General features: G+C 42.2%; 1 protein-coding gene across 3 annotated transcripts in view; it reads right to left on the minus strand.

Annotated features, from left to right (window-relative positions):
* Positions 1 to 15375, minus strand: part of CD47 (CD47 molecule) — a 61940-nt gene extending 46565 nt beyond the window's left edge. The window contains exons 1-2 of one of the 3 annotated variants that reach the window (XM_018063270.1): positions 15012 to 15375; positions 1986 to 2333 (exon numbers count right to left, since the gene is read on the minus strand). In XM_018063270.1, the coding sequence (XP_017918759.1) occupies positions 1986 to 2333; positions 15012 to 15057 (394 nt within the window). In that variant the 5' untranslated portion in view covers positions 15058 to 15375. The remainder of the gene's footprint in view (positions 1 to 1985; positions 2334 to 15011) is intronic. The other 2 variants (XM_018063189.1, XM_018063239.1) reach the window with 2 other exon arrangements.

A 17840-nucleotide genomic window follows, 5' to 3' on the forward strand; every position in this document is an offset into this window, starting at 1 on the left:
GACAAAGAAATATACATACACTGTACCACTGTCAGCATCCCAGTTCTGTTTTTTTTTTAACGTTACACAAGATTTAAGCATTAGGAGTAACTGAGCAAAGAGTACTCAGCACCCAGCACTGTTCTATTTTATTTTTGTGAATCTTTTATTTCTGTGAACTTCCTGTGAGTCTATAGTTATTTCAAAAAATAAACAATGAGTGCAAAGCCAAATGTCTGAGACCTCTGGTAGAATTTTCTACATTCTCTCCAACGAAACAATACTTCCTCATTTTAATGGTCCCAAAGTAAACACAGTTCATATTTTTATAGGGTACTTTGAAAATAAAGAAAAACAATCACAGACACACAAAATTATAAACTTTCTCTTTATCTCCAGATGCTGGTATTCCTTTCCCATTCATTTTCATTCCATCTCCTGGCCTTTTGAGTCTCATATCTTGAGATTACCTCTCAGTGACCTATACAACTACCAAACAATTGATCCCTATGTCTTGTTTTTTCATTCCAATGAAACTGTACATTCCTTCAGAAAAAATTTCAACTAGATATTAGATTATGCAATTCCAGATTCGACCCCCTGTTGAAAGGTACACTTTAAACAAAACAAAAAAAGCTCTTCAGCCTAAATTAGTACAAATTAATACAAGTTACAATGTAAGAGAGATTTCTGAGCAGAAAAGCCTTCCAGATTCTCCTAGCCTACTCTAAGCCATCTCTCAGCCTCTCCTCATGGTGCAAGAATCCCTCTCACAACCACAGGCCAGCTTCACAACTTGACACCATCCTTCATAAAACAAACATCCCAAGAACACAATTCACACCTGTAAAGCACTTCAGTTCACATAGTGCTTGTACACAAGGGACCTCATTTGGTGCTCATTAGACTGTCAAGATAAGACATAAAGGCAGGAAGCTTTCTTAATCCCCATGTAAGAGATGAGGTAACTTGACTTGGCAAAGTAACTTCTCAACAGCATAAAGGTGAACAGTTAAGTTGCAGAATAGGGGATATAACCCAGATCTGCTGATTTCCTAATACTAAGCAATGTCAAAGTATTCTATCAGCCCAAGCACCTCATTCCCAGTGTGGTAACAAACATTTATTAATGGTAAATGCAAGAAGAACAGAGGCAAATAGTGGATCCAATGGAACCGATCTGAGTCCACGAAAAGAGCAGGTTCTCAAAGTATGGTCTAATCCTGAGATCCGTAAGATAGCTAGCAATTCTAAATAGAGATTTCAAAACAGAAAGCCAAAATGTACCTCTTTGTGGCTGAAGAACTTAGCTGGCACTGCAAGGAATAGGAAAGAAATGAAAACTTTTTACTCAGCTAACGTTACTGCTTTATGCAACTCACCAACTCAGAAAGGGCAGGATAGTGCTACTATAATCAAAGCTGAATTTAAATATATTAAATTGAATCTCTAGCTCTCCCACATCTTAGCCAAAGTTGGGGCGGGGGAACAACACCAGAGCAAGGCTAAGCACAGGAAATCTCAAGGAATCAGCTATGATAACATGATTTTTAACATTCTTATTCTTCTCCTAATCTGTTATTTCTAGAGGAAGCATGTTTGGGACTTGGCAACCCTTGATCAAAGTGTAAGGTTAAAAAAAAAGGTGCAATAATTGGGGAAAAGGCTTGAAAATTAATCACACGAAAGAGAGTACATCTGATGGCAGCAAACAGAACCGCGAGGAGATGATCCCTGAACTGCTCCCTGCAAACATCACAGTCCTCAAACCTAAAGTTTGAGGACCACACAATGCACAAATTATCAACCAACAAAGGAGATTTATTGAGAAAAGCAGAAGAGCAAATAAGATAAAACTCATGATCTTAATGCTGCTAAACACTCCAACATTTAGTATTAATAGAATGTTTTTTGATTCAGAGAAGTTCCTAGCCCCATTTTACCCTTCTTTAACAGGATCATGTTGTTGCAGAAGAAATAACAGAGAAACTTTATAGGAGTCTTACCAACACGATATTTTAGTTCTATGATGGTTTCTCCTTCTCTGCTCAATTCCGTTACTTCGCAAGTGTAGTTTCCTACGACGGCATCACTCTTATCCATCTTCAAAGAGGCAATGCCACGCAGTAATTCTGGTGGTGTGATTTTTGCACTAGAAAAGTTACTGCTGGGCTTGGACATCCGCTTACTTCCATCAAAGATGAAAATGTTTTCTCCTTTAAATTTCCATCTGACATACAATTCAGTAATGTTCTTCGTCTCCACATTGTTAACAAAACATGGGATGACAACAGTTTGATTGCAAAGGGTATATTCTACAGATTTGATTACATTAAATATTAGTTGCGCTGAACCTGGAAAAGAGAAATAAAGTTGTTTCATTTCATACAGAATACTATGAGATCTTCGGTATGTTACAGATTCTTAAGATAAAGAGAAGTGCTTCTATTGTTCACTTAAGCAAGTAAGCAACTATAGAGAAGACGGGTGAAGTGAAAAGAACAAATTATTTTAATATTAATGTGCTCAGCTGATAGACAACACTGTACCTCTTCTTCATTCATTCCCACTAACACAAAATATACATTCTCATGAATCCTGGGAATAAACTCAGCAACTGTGTTAGAACATACAGATGTAGTATCTGGCTTTGGAAACTCTGAAGCTTATGTCTTCTGATATTTAAAGAAAAATACTGACTTTACTATGAGAAAATTTTTAAATTGAAAGTAAAACCAAATAATATATTCAGTCTCAACTTCTATACACTTTCTCCAAATAGAACTTGCTTAACTGATAGGAAGTTTATTTCTATCCCTAGGTTACATTTCCAAAAAAAGGTAGCAGGCTCTACTGTACTTATATATAAAAAGTAAATCACATGAATCGCATCTCATCTTTCCACTAGGATGGTAGGCCTTAGAATGCTAAGGATTAAAAAAAAAAAATTCTCTACAGCTATTTTTCCATTGCAAAATACAGACAGCAACAGACATTCGGTATGCAAGTATCATAAAGGATTATACACAATTGAATGGCATTTTCCCACTCCCACATTTCACTGAAACTAAGGAACAACTTCCAAATATATATTACAGGTGTCCCTTTCTTCTAGAAACCATAAACCACCCAAAAGAAAGCTAAGATGCAAGCTGAAACCAAGAGCAGATACTACTAATAAGTAGCATGTATCCGATCAACTCTTTTCAATAGTATAAACTACTGGTTGTTGCCTTATAAAGAGAGGTTGAGAAACGGGTCTTCTTTCATGTGGAATGTGCAAAAATGTGGACAAACTGTAGTTGTCCTCCATATTCTTCAGCCACTTATCACTTCTTTCATGTAAGCAGTGAGTTGGTGTTTCCTTTAAAAAAAGGATTGACAGATACAAATAAAACCTTAGGTTTAATTGTTCATCTTTAAGATTTTTCCTTTATCAGGGGCATCAAGGGCATATTATTACTCTAGGAACATAATTACTCGTCAATAAATGCCCACTGAATTGAATGCTGGGCTGCAGCATCGACTATGAACTGAACAATGTTCAGAAGCCTGAGAACAAATTCCATCTCTGTCACTTTTCAGGGTGCAACCTTAAGCAATTCGCTTAACTTTCTATGCCTTGGTTTACTCTCTATAAGTAAGATGATCAAAAAATGAACACTGGGCTGCTTCACAGAATTGTGCACGCTAAGTTGCTTCAGTCATGTCTGACTTTCTGTGACCCTATGGACTGTAGCTTGCCAGGCTCCTATGTCCACAGGATTCTCCAGGCAAGAATCCTGGAGTGGGTTGCCACGCCCTTCTCCAGGGGATCTTCCTGACTCAGGGATCGAACCTGCATCTCTTGCGTCTCCTGCAATGGCATGCAGGTTCTTTACTGCATGGGAAAGGAGAAAGTGTATAGTAAAGGTTCTTTACTAGCACCACCTGGGAAGCCCCTCACAGAATTGTGGTCGGCATCAATGGAGAAAACATATTGGTAAGTGCTCTGTACTGTGCTATAAATATGTAAGGTCATATTATAAAAACTAGGCACTCCAGCATCTTAATGTAATGCTCTGGACCTTCTCTGACTGGCAGGTCTAAACTGTTATTTCTGGGAATTGCAGTCTAAATCAACCCTGTGGTCATCCACAGCTCACCTTCCCCCAGTTCTCTCCAGTTATAGCCACCTAAATATCAGGAAGCTCCAGGCCAAACCTGGACTTCCAACTGCATTCTTCAAACACTGGAGTTATGAATTACTTCCCCTGAGAAATAAGCACTGGGTGGAGACTATAGAGTGTACACGGACAGAAGAAAGTGGTTATGATGCTGGAACTAGAAAGGAAGGAAAGTGTCAGAAACTATGGTCAACGATTTTGAAATGGACTAAAAGATTACTGGGAGTCCTTTCAATGGGGTGCTGGGCCTTATCGGACAGATCCTTTTGGAATAACTCTATAGCAGCCTGGGCCTCCTGCCAAGACTAGGCTGTTTTTATACTTTTGTAAGATGTAGAAAACTGATGGTAATGCAAATGATTCATATCCATAGAGATACAAACAAACTTTGTTCTGCAGTTGATTTGGACCTGTTGGAAGAGAGGAATTTTTTTTTAAACTACATTTTAGGGACTTCCCTGGCAGTCCAGTGGTTAAGACAGTGCTTCACTGCAGGGGGCATGGGTTCGATCCCTGATTGGAAACTAAGATCCTACATGCCACACAGCATGGCCAAAAAAAAAAAAAAAAGATTTTATTGCCCTGAGGACACTGGCCAACTTTGTATCTATCCACAGATTCATTTCACCATTCCTGACTGCCTATATGTACATGTGTCTACTCTTCCAATTCTCTCTTTTTTTTAATTAACAGTTATTTGGCTACATTGGGTCCTTAGCCACAGCATGCAGGATCTTTAATTGTGGTGTGCAGATTCTCAGTTGTGGCATATGGGATCTAGTTCCCTGACCAGAGATTAAACCTGGGCCCCCTGCACTGGGAGTGCAGAGTCTTAGCCACTGGACTGCCAGGGAAGTCCTTCCAATTCTCATTTAAAACCAAGATGACTGTACTGTCTTGTTGGTTTGCTTGTTAATTAATGTGTGAAATAAAAACTTTGACACGTGAGCATTTCATATTTGTTTGAGTCAAACTATACCTCCTAAAAATTATTAAATTTTAATTATTTATTCATTTAAATAATTTAATTATTTTATTTAATTGTTAATTAAAGAGATACAAGTGAAGAGCTAAGTTACCTCAGCAAACTTTTTTAGAAGCCTCCAAGTGAGTACAAAGTGGTCAGCAAGCACTCAGTGACTTTATAACTTGTGTTTAGAAAATGGATTTTCTAAAGAATACAGAAAGCACTGATTCCACTGCAGTATTTGTTGTAATATCAATATAGCCATTTTTATAGCTGAAGCAATTTAAGTTGAACAAATGCTGTCAGTAAAATTCAAAGTGAAATTGACCTAGATCAACTATAATTTGAATAACCCTTGCACTAACAATTAATAAATACAATCCAAAAATGTTGCTCCATCAGCTGTTAACTACAACTTCACCCTCTACAAACATTTACTAAGCAGCTATTAAGCAGTGAAATTATTTGATTTGGTTTTTCTCTATTTTGCCTACTGCCTTCTGATGAAACAGCAAAGTGAAGAAAGAATCTAAAATATACAGAGCAAATAAAGGATCATATAGATAATTACCATGAATAAGTAAATTCTGAATGATCAAGAAATGCCTACAGCAGTCTAATCAGATAGGAATTGATAAGTATAACCATCCGTGATGCTGGAGTTACAGATAAATTAACAAATGAAATGGGAAAATTAACTTATATCAAATGCCAAAAATATGGGACCTTACAATTTCTGTGAATACAGACTACCAGTTCAAACCATCTCATCTGATCTGAAACACTTAACAAGAGGTGCGTATACAATAATGAAAAAAAATGTAGGAATCATCCTTAAAAAACTTAGAATTCTCACCTGGGGGACTAATGAAAGTGAAAGTAAAAGTCGCTCAGTCGTGTCCCACTCTTTGTGACCCCATGGACTATACAGACCGTGGAATTCTCCAGGCCAGAATACTGGACTGGGTAGCCGGTCCCTTTTCCAGGGGATCCTGCCAACCCAAGAATTAAACTGAGGGCTCCCGAAGTGCAGGCATATTCTTTACCAGCTGAGCCACAAGGGAAGCCTGGGGGACTTTTTACAACCCAAGGTCGCAAGTGCTTTCTTTCCTACATGAACAAAGTGCTATGGATGGGCAAAAGAGTAACCAGTCTTTAGACTTCTAGGAAAATGTTTGTTGCTACTACAGGAAAAACAGAAGACTATCATAGACTCTGCTCATTTATTTAGGCCTTCATTCTTTTACCTTTTCACATGTTCCATGGAAAATTTCTCTCCTTTAGAACAACAATGAAAATACTGTCCTTTTGTAAGAGCTTATCCAATACTCTCCAAAGGAGCCCTCCCTTCCTAATTACTTCAAATTGAGTCCTCCAGATAAGAAACCAGAAGCTTCCAATACTTCCCCCTAGACATTCTCCTGCTGCCCCACCTATCCACACCTCTCTTCCCCTCACTTCCTCTGCTTCAGAAATTAACTCCTTCACTTGAGAGCTAGTTTCCATTTCTGTCTCCACACTCATCAATATCAAGGACTTCCCCTAGTTGTTTACCATCCTCTGATATCCCCCAAGTTCATTTACAATAGGTTTTTTAAAAAATTTTTTAAATACTTGAATATTAGCCAACTGGGGGGAAAAAAAAATCCCTTGTACTTGTCTCTCTCTTTCCTAGCATCTAGAAAGACAATCTAAATGCATTTCTTCATCTCTTACTTCCTACATCCCTGCTACCTGGCCTCCACCTTGCCTTCTTCACTGCAATGGCTCTTGCCAAAGTCGCCGATCACCCCGTGAAAATGGAATGCACATGGTTCCATCTTGACTTCTCTACAGTTCTTGAGCCTGTGGGGAGCCCCTTTCTTGTCTCTTGGCTTCTGTATCTCTGAATTTCCTCCTAGTGCTTTCTCCACCTCATCGCAGCTTGCTTGCTTTGCTGAAATCCACTCCTTGACTCACAGTACACATTAGGTTGCTAAGGACTTCCTACCCAGCCCTGACCACCCCCCCCCCACTCCAGCATTCTCCCTTACTCCAGGTTTTAACTACCCACACATTTTATTTAACTAGGTTCCCCCTTTCTCCTTAGCTGCAGAGCTCGGGAAGCCAGCCCATGTGCTATGCGTTTCCACTTGGATATACTTCAGTCAACATGATCAAAACTATCTACCTTCTGCCTACGTTCATCCCAAATCCTCACCTCCCTAAAGTACTTTTTATTATCTACCAGTCAACCAGACCTAGACCTAAGAATCATGCTAGATTCTGCTCTCTCCTCAGCCAGGCGAGTTCTGGGTAGGCTCAACCTACGTGACTGTTCCTAAAGCCAATGTCTGCTACATGAATTAACTAGACATTCATCATTTCTGCCTTGAACTATTGCTGCAACCCCTAACTAGCTCCCTGCCTTCAGCCTCAAAGTTTCCCCATCCCAGTCATGCATTTTGCACAGTTCCCAAAATAACCGTTCCAAACACAAATGTGCACTCCTTTGCATAATATACTTTAACAGCACCCCTTCCCCCACTTTCAGGCTAAATTCAAGTGCATGAGCACGGAATACAAACCAGGTCCTTCAGGATCCTGTCCATCCTCACCTCCTACACTCTCTTATTTCCCAAGTAAGCTTCAGTCATAATGACCTTCTAGCAATTCCCTGGATATGCAAATGTACTCTCATCTCCAGGCCTTTCCCCACTCACACGAGCTGTTACCCAGCCTAAGGAGGCCCATACCTTTCACTGGAGGTACAGGTAAGGGCACACACTTGGCTCAACACTTAGTGCTTGCTAGGTGTTTAAGCTTAGGCAAGTTACTTAATTTCTGTATCTCGGTTTCCTCACCTATAAAATGTGACCAGTGATCATGTACACCTCATAGAGATTTTGTTGAGATTTAACAAGATAATGAACATGGAGTTCCTATTGAAATGCCTTTCACTTACACAGCAAACGTTCAATAAATGGCAGCTACAATTCACTAACTTTGGCTCTTCCTGAAGGCACAGCTGAGATGTTCAATCCTGTCCCCGTCATTGCTACTACTCAACTCTATTCGTCCCTCCTTACTGCTCCTATTCCCCCCATTCAAGCGCTATCGCTCAGTTCCAAATCTTGTAACTACTGTTTTACTCTACTGATTTCTCCATTAGGATAAAAAGGGAGAAACACAAGGACAATGCATTCATTTGATATCCTATGCATCTAATTCAGGGTCCAGCCAGTAGGGCTCAATACATTCCTCCTGAATGTGTAAAAATTTAAAGTATGAATCCCATGAAAAGAAAATCTAAATATCATATCAGGGAAGATTCACTCTTCTTCCATATTTCAAGAGACTCCTCCACTGTTTCTTACTTCTATAGCCCTGATTATGGTATCATGAGGCTACATATTTTAATGAAAAATCTAAACCAAGTCGGATGCAGATTGGATGGAACAGTTTCTTTAAAATTACTTGATGTCTCTAAGAATGCTCCTCCTACTGGGCAGTGTTTAAACTGGATGAGTTGCAGTGTCCTAGAAAAGGAAGGGCTTTTCAGGCCATAACAAGTTCAGAGGAATAAAGAAAGAATACCCGAAGGCCAATGATTATTCAAGTGAACTCCAGGAAAAGGGGCTGGAAAAGATGATTAGGACTTATTGTAAAGGCTTCCTTGAATGTCATTGTGGGAAGTCTGGAGCTGATAACCTAAGTAATGACAAACCACTCAGACTTAATTACATTAAAAAAATAATAATAACACAGCAGTATGAAGGGTGAATTAAGGACAGGAAGAGCTTTGGGAAAGGAGATTCATTAAGAGATGGCTGCAATAATCCAGGAAAATGACAAGTGAAGAGAAGGCCAAAAGTAATAGTGAAAGAATGAAAAAAGCATACGGACGTAAGTCAGATGTGAGAGGTAAAGGAGAAGCAAGAAGAATTACAGTTATTAACTAAAATAGTATGTATAACCAGTTAGATTGTGGATTAACTATAGAGTAAAGGAGAAGAAGGAGAAGGCAATGGCACCCCACTCCAGTACTCTTGCCTGGAGGATCCCATGGACGGAGGAGCCTGGTGGGCTACAGTCCATGGGGTCGCTGGAAGTCGGAGACGACTGAGCGACTTCACTTTCACTTTTCACTTTCATGCATTGGAGAAGGAAATGGCAACCCACTCCAGTGTTCTTGCCTGGAGAATCCCAGGAACGGCGGAGCCTGGTGGACTGCTGTCTCTGGGGTCGCACAGGGTCGGACATGACTGAAGCGACTTAGTACTAGTACTAGTAAAGGAGAAGGAAATGGCAACCCACTCCAGCGTTCTTGTCTGGAGAATCCCATAGACAGAGGAGCCTGGCAGGCTATAGTCCATGCGGGGGTCACAAGAGTCGGACACGACTTAGTGCACTGTCTGTCTCTCAAAGATACTTAAGAGATTCAGCAGTAAATATTCTTTCAATATTCAATAGGCTGAGTATTAAAAGTACCAGTGGCACACTGAAATGGAGATGTCCAGTAGATCCCAGGATATGTCAACGTGGATTTAAGAAGAAAGGTCTGAGCTACAGAGACTTGGGAATTACCAAGAATATAGCTGGTAACTGAAACTGTGAGCATAAACAAGATCACTCAGAGAGTCCTTGCAAACAGAGCAGGTACCAGAGAATAAAATGGTGGGGAATATCAATATTTATGGACCAAACAGTTAAAGAGGAACAAACTAAGGATGTGAGAAAAGAGGTGAAGTAGGTGAGGGGGCAAAGAACACCACTGCAGACACAATGGAAGGGTCTTAACTATGGATAAAATAGATGTTAAGCAGGATGAGTAAAAAAAAAATACCTCTAGATTTAAATTTTCATTCTTAGCTTCTTTATCTGCAGTGATGTCAGCAGACGAGGGACTGGAGTCAGACTGCATTTGGGAAGTGAAGGGGAGGGGAGAAAGAAGAGGCAGTGATTCTCTATGAATAAATTTGGCAGAATAAGAAAGCAGGCTTCCTTCGTGGCTCAGCTGGTAAAGAATCTGCCTGCAATGCAGGAGACCAGGGTTGGGAAGATGCCCTGGAGAAGGGAAAGGCTACCCACTAAACAGTCCATGGAGTCGCAAAGAGTCGGACAGGAATGAACGACTTTCACTTTCACTTTTGTGGGCCTCCTTGCTGGCTCAGATGGTAAAGAATCTGCCTGCAATGTGGGAGACCCAGGTTCAATCCCTAGATCAGGAAGATCCCCTGGAGAAGGGAATGGCAACCTACTCCAGTATTCTTGCCTGGAGAATCCCATGGACAGAGGAGCCTGGTGGGCTATTGTCCGTGGGGTTGCAGAGTCGGACACAACTGAGTGAGTAACACACACAAGAGAGCAGAGAAAGAAGGCAACAATGGAAAGAGCGTGGAACCGCTCTTCTTGTTTGTTTTTAATATGCAGTCAAACTTGAGCATGTCTTCAAACTAAGATGAAGGAATCAATGAAGAAGGAAAGATCTAAGGTACAAGACTGAAGGATTAAGGTGATTAGGCTGGTCTCCAAGATGGTGGAAGTGAAAGACTTGTAGACAGGGGGGTCTTTCCTTGGAAAGGTGAATAGGAACAGTTCTGACACTGGGTGAAGGAGGAGAATGAAATGAATGTTGCCTAAGATATTATAGACAAGTTTAGTAATGGTGGGTGGGAAGTTGAAAGAGTCCACACCACACATCACTATTTTCTGCAGCAGAGTAGGAAGTTAATTATTTGTTCAGGATGGATGATCAGGAATGGGATAAGAAGCCCCAGCAGTCACTAAGGTAAATGAAGCAAAGCCCATGAGTCAAGATACCTGCTAGAAATGAATCCATTTAATTTCTGCCATCAGGCTTGGGTTCTGGTATGAAGAACTGCAGTCTCAAACTGAATCAGGTTAAAATTAGGGTCAAAGGCAAGGATTTAGTCAGATCTCTCCTCAACAGAGACCAAAAAAGGCCGGTAAAAAGGCAGGTGTTCACAGGTGTTTAGTTCTGACTCAAACTGATCTCCCACTGGGGTTTTAAATGGTCCCTATAAGAACAGAAGTAGTCAACTTAGAGTTATAAGGCCCAGGGCAGTTTAAAGGCAGTAACATCCACAATTATAGCCTTTTCAAGCACTTAAAATATATTAAGTACTACTGAGGTATAAAAACAAAAAATCCCTTCTCTTTATAAACTACACTTTAAGTTATTAAGAGGCACACAGTCTGAAATTTGTCTGTATGCCCCAGAAGGCCTTCATACTTACTTGAAATAGAATAAGCAATGTTGACAGCCCCTGCACTTACCCAATCCCTTGTGTGTGTGTGTGTGTGTGTGTGTGTGTGTGTGTGTGTGTGTCTGTGTGTTAGTCGCTCAGTCGTGTCTGACTTTTTGCAATCCCATGGACTGTAGCCCACCAGGCCCCTCTGTCCATGTAATTCTCCAGGCAAGAATACCGGAGGGGACTGCCCTTCCCTTCTCCAGGAGATCTTCCCAAACCAGCGATTGAACCCAGGTCTCCCACATTGCAGGCAGATTCTTTACCATTTGAGCCATTAAGTTCAAATACGCACTTAATTTAAATCCTAATTTAAATCTCAAACCCTGGGATTGAACAGATTCTGATGGCTCAGTGTTAAGTAATGGGCCTGCAATGCAGAAGACGCAGGAGATGAAGGTTCAATCCCTGGGTCCAGAAAATACCCTGGAGGAGGAAATAGCAATCCACTCCAGTATCCCTGCCTGAAAAATCCCATGGATGGAGGAGCCTGGTAGACGACAGTCCATAGGGTCGCAGAAAGTAGGACACAAATGAACAACTGGGCACACACACCATGGAGATGGAATAAAATATTCAGAGCAGCTTCTAATTCCTGTTTCAACTCCATGTAACCACAGAGAATGAAAATCCAGATTCTACTGTCTTAGTCTAGGTATACCACAATCAAATTTCCTGAGTGCTCTATACTTTTTTTCACTTTAGTACTACAATGTGTTTAGCAAAACTGATCCTACACTATCATGCTTGTTCTTTTATCATAGAAGAAATATCAGCACTAGTACACAGAGTGAAATTTGCTTTATCACAGCCCAAGAGTGCATTATATTAGGCTGAGCTACAAGATACAAAACTACAGAAATTTTTATCTTGTATAAAAAGGTATGGCAGCAAAATAAGCTAAAAGAGGGTAAAATGGTTACATGAAAACTATGTCTCTAAAAGAAGATGAATGTATTAAAAAAATGACGCCTATTCTGGCTAGAGTTGACTTAATATTAAGGAATGCAAACTTAGTTTTAATAATGCATTTTGGATTTACAATGTTTATCAATTTTGGGGAAACCACCTATTTCTCTACTTTAGAACCTGGCCTTTCAAATCTTCACTAACAACTCAGTGGCAAACATAAAACATCTGCCAAAATACAGATGACAGCACGAGAAAGTGTCCTAATAGTAGGCATTTAGTGCAATGGTTTAGCACCCTGCCTCTAGACTGCTGGGCGGCCCCGGAAATAAGTACATTTAAAGAGGCGTTTACTTCCTTAAAATGGCAAATTGTGGTTCAAAATAATATATCTGTTAGGAGAAAAGAAAACATTTTTGTTTAAGCCAGCTAAATTACTACTAGACTTAGACAATAAAAATGCTTTAAAATCATGTGTACCCGTGATTCTAAAAACTCACTTTAAATAAAGAAAAATCATTCAGTTACTGAAAAGACAGTTCTTATCAGTGTCATTATCTGAGTAACCTTTTATTTACCAGTTAGTGAATATCACTGAAACTGATGATGTACTTTCAAACAACGTATAATTGGACATATGGGGGAGGGAGGAGGAAAGGAGAATAGTAATAATTCATTCTGCATCTTGTAAATCAATACAGAAAACTGTATTTTGCCTGTAATTAAAAGGAATGGGCATTTTGGATAACTTTCTTTACTATAAAGATCAACTGAATCTGTAGAGGCTACCAGGAAATAGCCTTTGACCACCAATCATTTATAAATGAAACTGAAAGCAAAATCAAACCTGAGTACAAATAAACGTACAAATCCATGACTTCCTTACTCATTCGAGAATCTAAATTCAGCCTTGCAAATACTTGGGTTTACAACTACTTTGTGTTCTGAAACAACATTTCTTCCTACATGCTCTTTTAAAACTACATATTAAACACACATGCACAAAAATACATTATAGCTTATGACAAACACTATCCCTTCCTGTTTTATATTCAACACTTAACAACTCAAATGTATAATATCTCTGTTTTGGCCTTTTTTTTAGGTCATTATTAACTAAGTACAATAAAAGACCATAAATTCTGAATTCTAAGACTCTGTAGGGACTTAAGCATATTAATACTGTATGTAAATAAATGCTAATCATACGTGATCATACCTATTCCTAAAGGAGGCCTAACCATTTCTATCCTCAAAAGTACCATTTGAGCAGTTCTTTCTAATCTACTTGAAAATAGGACCCTTGTTTTTAAAACAGTGCATGATTCACATTTTTTTATGCTTCAAACTAGCTTTGAGACCACCGGTCTGATTTAGTAATATTTTATTACAAATTCATAACCGGGTTCAGTATAGGGCTTTCCGATCATACAACAGGTTTCTGAAAGCAGTATTATCTGAGCTATGATGGTAACGGGCAACAAGATGTTAAGGATGATAACAGAAAACACTACCCTACCTAGTATCAACCCTTTAGATAACAGAGATTGATTATTAAGAGCTCCAACATCCCAGGAGATTTCACAGAGGGGGAAAGGAGCTAAGTCGGGACATAAGGGCATTTTGTAAACAGCTTGAAGTCACAAGCCTTCACAAATGGTAGAGGGAGGCTAATAACCCATTTAAAATCTAATTAATCTAGCATTCCAGAATTAAATGTAACAACTGCTTGATACTACTATTCTAACTCAATTCTGAATTTTACAAAAAGTTCACAACAGAATGTATAGATGTGAAGTGTGACAGGCACTATAGAGCCTCGAAAATTCCTATTCCTTCCTCAGTTTTTACAGGCGAAGCACACGTTCTAAAACAGCGAAATGGATTCCAAAAGCTTGGGGGGCCAAAACGCCTTTGGCGTTGAAAGACACCAAATCCCACTCTACCGCAAATGTGTTTCGACTAGAGGTTACTATCTTCATACTTGAAGCGAAATCTGGATTACTTTTAAAACGGTTCCCCTAAATAACGTAGGAAAACTTGAACGCGCAATGTAGACTGTATTGAAGTGGCTGATGGTGGTGGGGCGTGGGGGTAGTTTCCACCCAGTAAGCTATATTTCTAGGGTTAAAAAAAAGAAAGAAAGAAAAAAACAGCCAGAGAATCTTCTGATTAAACGCTGGGTTGTAAATGAAACTTAATTGTGTCCTTTACGTCCTCTTAACTCCTATGTTCGTGTGGTAGGGCAAACCGAGGAAACCCCTTCTAGCAGACTTTGCCAAAATGCGTACTTGCATCACAAGAGGCTGGGGCCCTCCTACTCTCCTTCCTTCAACCCCCAAAACGTTTAAAGCACGGGGAGGGACAGGGGTACGAAAGAGGGGTACCCTAACAGCTGCCAACCCCTCGCCTCCGATCGCGCCCCTTCTCTCCAGAGCTAATTTTTGCGCGAGGTGCACGGTTGGAGTCTTCCTCGGTGGTGGCAAACAGGGGAAGATGTGCCCCGCTCTCACCCAGGGGGAAGAGGAAGAGGAAGGAAAGGAAGAAAGGAACGGGGTGCCGATTACCCGCTGGGCCCTCCCGCGTCTGCACCCGGGGCCTTGCACCCGTGCAAGGGCCCGCTCGTCCCGCGCCCCGGCCACCCTCTCCAGGGAGCCGCCGGGCCAGCCGGGAGCAGCCCACACACCCGCGGGGGCGCCGAGACACAAGCTGTAGAACCAAGAGCTAGTGACCACTCACCGCAGCGCACCGAGGCCAGCAGCAGAACCACTACCAGGGGCCACATCTCCGCGCCCGCCGCTGGGTCGCCGCAGCCGCCGCAGGCGTCTAGAGCAGGCGCCGCAGCAGACACAGAGAGGACCCGCCGCCACCTCCTGTCACAGGCAGGACCCGCTGCCCAGGCTGCCTGGCCGCGCGCGCGCGCGCGCTCCCGACGCCCCCCCTTCCGACGCCCGCGCGGGCCGCGCACGCGCACTCGGCCTCCCCTCCGCCCCGCCTCGGTGGCTGTTGACGCCGCGCCCTCCAGACTCGCAGCTTCTAGTTCCCGCTCCCGCCTGCTCCCTGGCGGTGGCGCGCGCGGGGCTTCCCGGTCACGCCCCGCGGCCCCTGGCCGCCTCCTCTCACGTCAATGTCCGCACACCGCCCCCGCTACCCGCTGGAGGCTGAGTGTGTGTTCTCCCGCTCACCGGGGACCTCACTGCATCTGTCCCTGTCTGCTGTTCCCTTTTACCTCCCTGGGGACCCCCTGTCTTATCTCCACTGGTCCTCTCCTGCGTTCACGCCCAGCCTCACGCTTCAGGAACCCCCTCCCCAGGCGCTGCTCCGAGGCGCTCCCTCGGAGCCCACTTCCCTCTGGACCCCACAGTGGCTCGCCTCTCCCTTCATCCAACGTCCTCCCGCGCGATGGGACCTCCGCGGCTCCACACTTCTCACTCCTCACCATTTCCCCCAGAGCTCGGCCGCCTGCAGTGGGAGCGCACACCGCGTGGGGGCATCTCAACGCTTCCCCCGCCGGCAGCGAGCCCGGAGGGACCACGCCTAGGACAGGTCGCAGGCGGTCGCGTGTCCTCTGGGAACTTGCACTCGCTGTTCGTGGGCTGCCGGGCCCTCCCGGGGTTCACCGCGTCCCGTCTGCTTTGGTTTTCCCGGCCGCTCTCAGATCCTCCGTTCTTTTTCTCGCCTAGTTATGCTGTGTTTTCAGCCTTTGAAAGGGATTACTCAAATTCCATTCGTGGTGGTGAACACTTTGTTGTTCAGTTTCTAAGTCCTGATGCTGAAACCCTAGCAACCATCAGGGGTGGTCGCAACGGTTAGCAGAAGTATCCACGATCCCCCTTCCTGCAAAGTCATTGGGCCTGGTTAGTTCCCTCGCAGTGGTCCCTCTTCTATGCTGTTTGAGTTTACCTTGCTTAAAAAATGGGTTCAAAGTATGTCTCCAAGCCACAGTGTGGACAAGTTCTTTGATTAGCTCTCTGAATCACACAGACCACATCATTTATACAGAAGCAAATTCCCTTTTAGAACTCCCTTTAACATTTACCCTAAATGATGAAAATGCTTGCTGAAAAGTCATGCTTCGTGACTACTGTATTGGCATGCATATTATCAACTTAAAAATTACATGCAATCTAAATGTTGAGCATTAGGTTTTATTCAGCAGAATTTTTAGAAGGTAAGCCGGGGAGGGAACCTCTCAAATAACCCTGAGAGAACTGCTCCAAAAAGGTAAGGGGGGAGGAGCCAGGTTACATAGAAGCTTTACAACAAAGGGCAGGTAATCTGAACATGAGAAGGTTATTGTTAATTAAAGAAACCCAGATATCCCAAGTTAAGAAATTTAGTACTTTTCTATGTATGGAAGGGACTTCCCTGGTGGTTCAGAGGTAAACAATTTTCCTACCAGTGCAGGAAACGGGGGTGCAATCTGCGGTTTTAATCAGTGGGTGGGGAGGATCCCCTGGAGAAGGAAATGGCAACTGGTTCCCAGTATCCTTGCCTGGGAAATTCCATGGACAGAAGAACCTGCTGGGCTGCAGTCCGTGGGGTTAGGTAGCAAAGAGTCAGACACAACTTAGTGACTAAACCGTAACAACTGTGTATGGGAAGATGCAAGAGTCTGGGCTCACTGAAATCATTCCTTTTATAGGTATCTCAGCTACCTGGCCAGCATCCTGTGTTTTCGCTCTTGAGCTTTCTTTCCCCAGGGCTCATAACAGAGTTTGGCTATTATGCTGGCTGCTAGATAGCAGGTATTCTTCTACCTAAGTTCCCTTAGGGCTCACCTGCTCACACTGGATGGGTGCAATCGCTGAAGATTGTGACATCCTTATGTACCAACATGGTTGGAAGTATTCCATTTCTCAATATCCACTGCTCCCTTGGTTGTTTTTCACTCATCTGGTGGAAAACAAAAAATCTTCCCACCACAATATTCCAGTCCTCCAAATCCTCTACCCATGGTGTCTCTTTCATTGCATCCCCTTAGTAATAAAATCCAGGAAATAAAATTACCACTCTCTGACCTTCTGTGGCATTGTATTATATATACTGCATAACTTTCCCTTTGATTGTTTGTGTGTGTGTGTGGGTGTAAATCTCTTCCCCACAGCATTATCCATTTTTTACAATCAGAGAGGGTATATTAAGTATTCCCTTCTCCAAGACTTCTTGTTGAACTAGGCAAACAGAAGGGGTTTTAATAAACGTGTAGATGTGACTTGAGGCAAGCATTGCTCCAGTGAAATTTGATTGTTTTTTAATGATTAAAAAAAGAATGAAAGAAAGAAAAAACAATTGCCTGGCAGATATCTTACTAAAACAATGGTTAATAATTATGATGGTAATGATTTGAATGACAGCTTTGACACCCTGAGGCTACCAAAGGGACTGATGGATTCTCCTCCAACTGCTGCTTCTGTGGATACAAAAGAATCATCCATCAGACTTTGAGCATTCGGGACATTGTGTATCACAGAGCAGCTGGTTGGCTAAATAAGGCTGTCAGCTGTCCCTGAGATCCACCAACCCCCCTAAAGCTGAAGAATGACTGGGGAGGACTGTCCCTAACCT

The sequence above is a fragment of the Capra hircus genome, chromosome 1, assembly GCF_001704415.2.
Source record: "Capra hircus breed San Clemente chromosome 1, ASM170441v1, whole genome shotgun sequence".
Classification (NCBI taxonomy): domain Eukaryota; kingdom Metazoa; phylum Chordata; class Mammalia; order Artiodactyla; family Bovidae; genus Capra; species Capra hircus.